We start from the raw sequence: 4,316 nt of genomic DNA, 5'->3' as shown, positions 1-4,316 counted from the left end.
TCTACGAAAGACCCTGTTTTATATATTTATAATATACTTAACAACAACTTTAAGAGTTTTAAGTAAATTCAAAGCAACGAATTTAAAGTGCATTCAAAACAAAAATACTACACTGTTTATTAATTTTATAAAAGTTTTTTTTTACTTAACTTAGAGTTGTATATTCTTATGAAATTATATTAGAAAATATAGAAAAAGCCTAGAGCAATACTTAGTTTATAATAAAAAGAGACGTACAATTTTTAGTTGCAACTCATTTTAATTTTTGTTAAAGTTTCAATAAAAACCACTAAAATTTTTACAAGCTTACTACTAAATATTATTTTACAAACTTACTAAATATATAGCAACAATTTTGGCTAAATTATAAAGTTTAGAATCTAGTATAACTTTACACTGTTAGCTTTAAAAAAAGTTCAAATTTAGTTAACCTAGTTTTTTTTTGCAAGAATGTTTTATAAAAAGCTAAATTTCATAAATGTAAAAACTTTATAAAATCAAAAAGAACTTATTATAAACGTTTCTGTAAACATTTTCAAAGAATTACATCATAAGTTAAAAATCACTATTATTGTAAATCAAAAACTGAACAACTAGCGTTGGAAAAAAAAAATAAGTTTATTAACTTAATAAAGAACATTCAGTAAGTTTACTAAAATATAATAACATTTTTCTAAAAGTTATAACAACCTAAAATATCATTGCTACTAAAACTTTGCATTTACTAAAAAGTAATTTAAAAACTATTTTTTTGTAAAACAATATTAAATGAGCACCCAAATAATTTAGTTCTCTAAATTAAAATGAAGCGAAATATTTTTCAATTCTACATTTAGTAAAAATTTACTTTAAAATTTAAAAAATAAAAAATTAAGTCTTCAAGATTCTTCATTATTTCATTATTTACTATAACGTTCTACTAAACGTGTTATGAAACAGCATAGTATTAGTTAAACTATAGTTGAAAGAAAAGCAAATTAAGCACTTAAAAATTCTTAATCAATTTCTATAAAATATTTATTTCCTAAGTAATGTTTAAAAACACACATAAAAACATATTTTTTACAAACTTATCATTTACCTAGTTTTCAACAACTGTTTAAAACCCTACGAAATTAATCCCTCGATGGAACTTTCCTCTTGGGTTCATCCTCATCATCAGATGAGACTTCTCCCATCTGATCCCACTCATCGACCTCACTATCTTCACCACTGTCCTCATTGCAGAACTCTTCCTCGGTCTTGAACTTGTCCTTCTTAACAAACTTCTTCTCCTCCTTCTCCTTCTCTTTCACTCCTTGTGACGTCACAATCAGTTGGTTCAGCTCGGCTTTCATGAACACCTTCTCGACCGGAACCTTCAGCTTCTCGTGGTGCAGCCTGAGGTACATGTCGAGGGAAGCTGTGAAGAAGTAAGGTTCTGTCGGGTGGCTCACCAGCTTCCTGATCGAACCTGTCACTGGTTGGTAAGCCCTGCACACATGATTGGCCTTCCTCAGGTCAAAGCAGGCCATTTCTCCTCTCGCGTTTCCCACCCACACCTTCTTTGGTTCCCTGTCAATACACATTAGGGTCAGTAATAAACATAAAATTTATATCAGGGTTTATCCCACCTCTGATATAATCACAGAGTATTGTTTACGATCTCGAAGTAAATTGAGTTGTACCACTTTAAAGTTAAAACGTTAAGAGTTTAAAACTTTTCAAGTATTTTTGTAAGTATAATTTGAATTTTTTTTCAAATAAATACAAACCTGTCGACCATGGAGCTGGATGTGATGTTGTACTCGCTGAACTTGGTCTCCAGCACCGGCCTCCTTTTCGGTTGCTGTCTCTGTTTCTTGGTCATGTTCATGTTGACGCCAACCCTCAGGTCGTACATCCTTATCTGGTGGTGGCGGGTGGTGGTCAGTATCGTGTCAGGGGAATTTTCAACAAAATGGATTGTAGTGTCACCCACGGGCACCCTGAGGTCCAGCCAGTCCGGTTTGACATTCTTGGCTGTAAAAATTGGTTTCTCTGGCCTGTTTAGGTCCCACACCTAAGAAATAACAAGATTAAGTTAGCAAAAAATAAAAACAAATTTAAAAATACTGAAAAGACACACATACCTTCATCAAGTTCTCTTGGCCTCCTGTTGCAATCAAATTGTGTTGCGGCAGGACTGACAAACACTGCAGATTGTCACCAATCCTCATCGTACTCAGGTCCTCCTCATTCGACCAGATGTTGATGTTTCCGCTTGACATGCCGGCAATGAATTGTTTGTCAATCGTGTGCAAGGCCTTGATCTCATCTTTCCTGTCCACTGGAGTGTACTTCATTGTTTGGGTGTTGACATACCTGTTTTATTTTGTTTAATCATTTTATCTTAACTACTCTTACTTGTTTTATTTAGTTTATTTATATCTATTTTATTGTTTTTTTTTTCAGATTTTAGAGCTTTGAAGATAAACTATGTTAAAATTTAACTAGAATTGATTTTCTGACAATATTGTTTTACTTAGACCTAATACCTTCTAAATAAAACAAATTTGGGATAATAAGGTTTTGTCTAAAGTTAATTGTGTTGAAAAATTTAATAATACCGTACTTTCTCTCTTCTGTGTCATACGTCTTCACCATGAGGTTCCTAAGTCCCATGTGGAATCTCTTTGTATTCTGATTGTCCCAACACATGCCAAGTATTGAGAAAGGTTTGCCGTAGTTCATTTCATCCGGGTGGTTTCTCACTGATTTGTTGGCAATTGTGGCAGATTTCAACAAACCCGTTTCTGTGCCAACAAAAGCGTTGATTCCTGCCTCATGAGAATCGTTCTGTGCCATTTTATTTTATAAAATCTGAAAATTGAATAAGTGTTATTTTTGACTTTATTGAAGTTTTAAGATTTTTCTTCTTGTGTTAAGCAGTTTTTGTTTATAAAAAATGTTTTCTACTGCTTTAATCTAATTATTATGTTTCTTTTTTTTTATATTTAATCTAAAGAACACTTTCTTTGTTTTATAGCTTAACCTTTTTTAGGTTTAAAAAGGCATTATATTTTAAAAACAAGGTTGCTTCTCTTTAAAGAAAAAAACCTCCCTAAGTTACATCAAAATAGCTATAGTCAGCTAAGTGGATAAAAATTGGTAAGAGTTGATCATACCAACTTGATCATCAGACCACAAGCCTTTGGTAGACTGAGACCGGTTGTGTCTCCTTATTGGGACTCATCAGTCAGTCAAAATCAAAAAAACTTGTGTTCATTAACCTACAAACGTTGTTTTATCATGCTTTCACATGAAGCAACCGTTTGCTGGTATTGATCAGTAATAACTGCATTGTCTTTTGCCTTACAACACTTAATACTAGACAAGACAGCTGGTACGCTAGTAATGAAAATAAACAACAAAAACATTGGAAAAGGTCTACAGAGTCTGAGCCTGGGCTTTCTAACTTTCTTTCTACATTGATGTTGATCATTGTTGTCAACATTGTTGATGATTTTGTTGATGATTGTTTTGATGTTTTTGTTGATCATACAAAAAATGAAAAATAAGAGCAAAACACTGAAAAAACTACTGATTGTCATGCTTCAATGCCTAAATGTCACTATTTTTAATAAAACCACTATTTTTATTAAAAAAAAACTTTTTTAATAAAAATCATAATGCTTATTTTTTAGAAGTTTTAAGTAGCTTGTACTTCTTCAAAATTTTAAACTAGACTGGGTTAACCTAAGTGTGTGAAAATCATGTGAGGTATAAGTGTTAAATTATAAATCACTTTGATATAAAGGTTGAACTGCTTTAATATTAAAAGTTAAACATTTTTTACCTGTAATGTAAGTAAATAAAAATATATTTTCGATATATTTTTCATTTATTGCTAAATCTTCTAATCTCTACTGTTTTAAACTGTGCTTTAACAGCACAGTTTTACAAAGCTTTCATTAACCAATTCAAAAGTTTTTTGAGGTCATTTTTCAAATCAATTAACTGACACAAGTTCATATGTCTACATCAGACATTTCATAAGATTTACTTAAAAAAAGTAAAATACATTACATCACATTCTAATATTCAATGGCATGTTTGCAAATTCAATTGCAGAAAATCATAAATATATACTTTAATGTTTTATAAAACTGACAGGTATGAATTTAACACAATTTTTATACTACAATGTATTGAATAAGGTTTTGTCAAGTAAAAATAATTGTTCAACTATTAAACAGCTTTTTACTTGATAGGGACTTGACTGGTCAAAAAATTATACACTGCAAATTTAACCATACTGAATATTCATACTTAGTTTTTAATTTCAGTTGATACCT

General features: G+C 30.8%; 1 protein-coding gene across 1 annotated transcript; it reads right to left on the bottom strand.

Moving 5' to 3' along the window:
• Positions 1 to 895: 895 nt before the first annotated feature.
• Positions 896 to 2,826, bottom strand: LOC145844031 (WD repeat-containing protein 74-like). The gene is made up of 4 exons (XM_082951358.1): positions 2,594 to 2,826; positions 2,112 to 2,343; positions 1,755 to 2,041; positions 896 to 1,554 (listed from the first exon to the last, which is right to left on the bottom strand). Exons 1-4 carry the CDS (start codon positions 2,824 to 2,826, stop codon positions 1,116 to 1,118), a joined length of 1,191 nt encoding a protein of 396 aa, XP_082807484.1. The 3' UTR covers positions 896 to 1,115.
• Between the last annotated feature and the right edge of the window lie 1,490 nt (positions 2,827 to 4,316).

This window comes from Thalia democratica, chromosome 9 (genome assembly GCF_965202585.1).
Source record: "Thalia democratica chromosome 9, ktThaDemo2.hap1.1, whole genome shotgun sequence".
Lineage (NCBI taxonomy): Eukaryota > Metazoa > Chordata > Thaliacea > Salpida > Salpidae > Thalia > Thalia democratica.
Note: the sequence above shows the minus strand (reverse complement) of the source record. Positions and strands in the feature narration are given on the sequence as shown.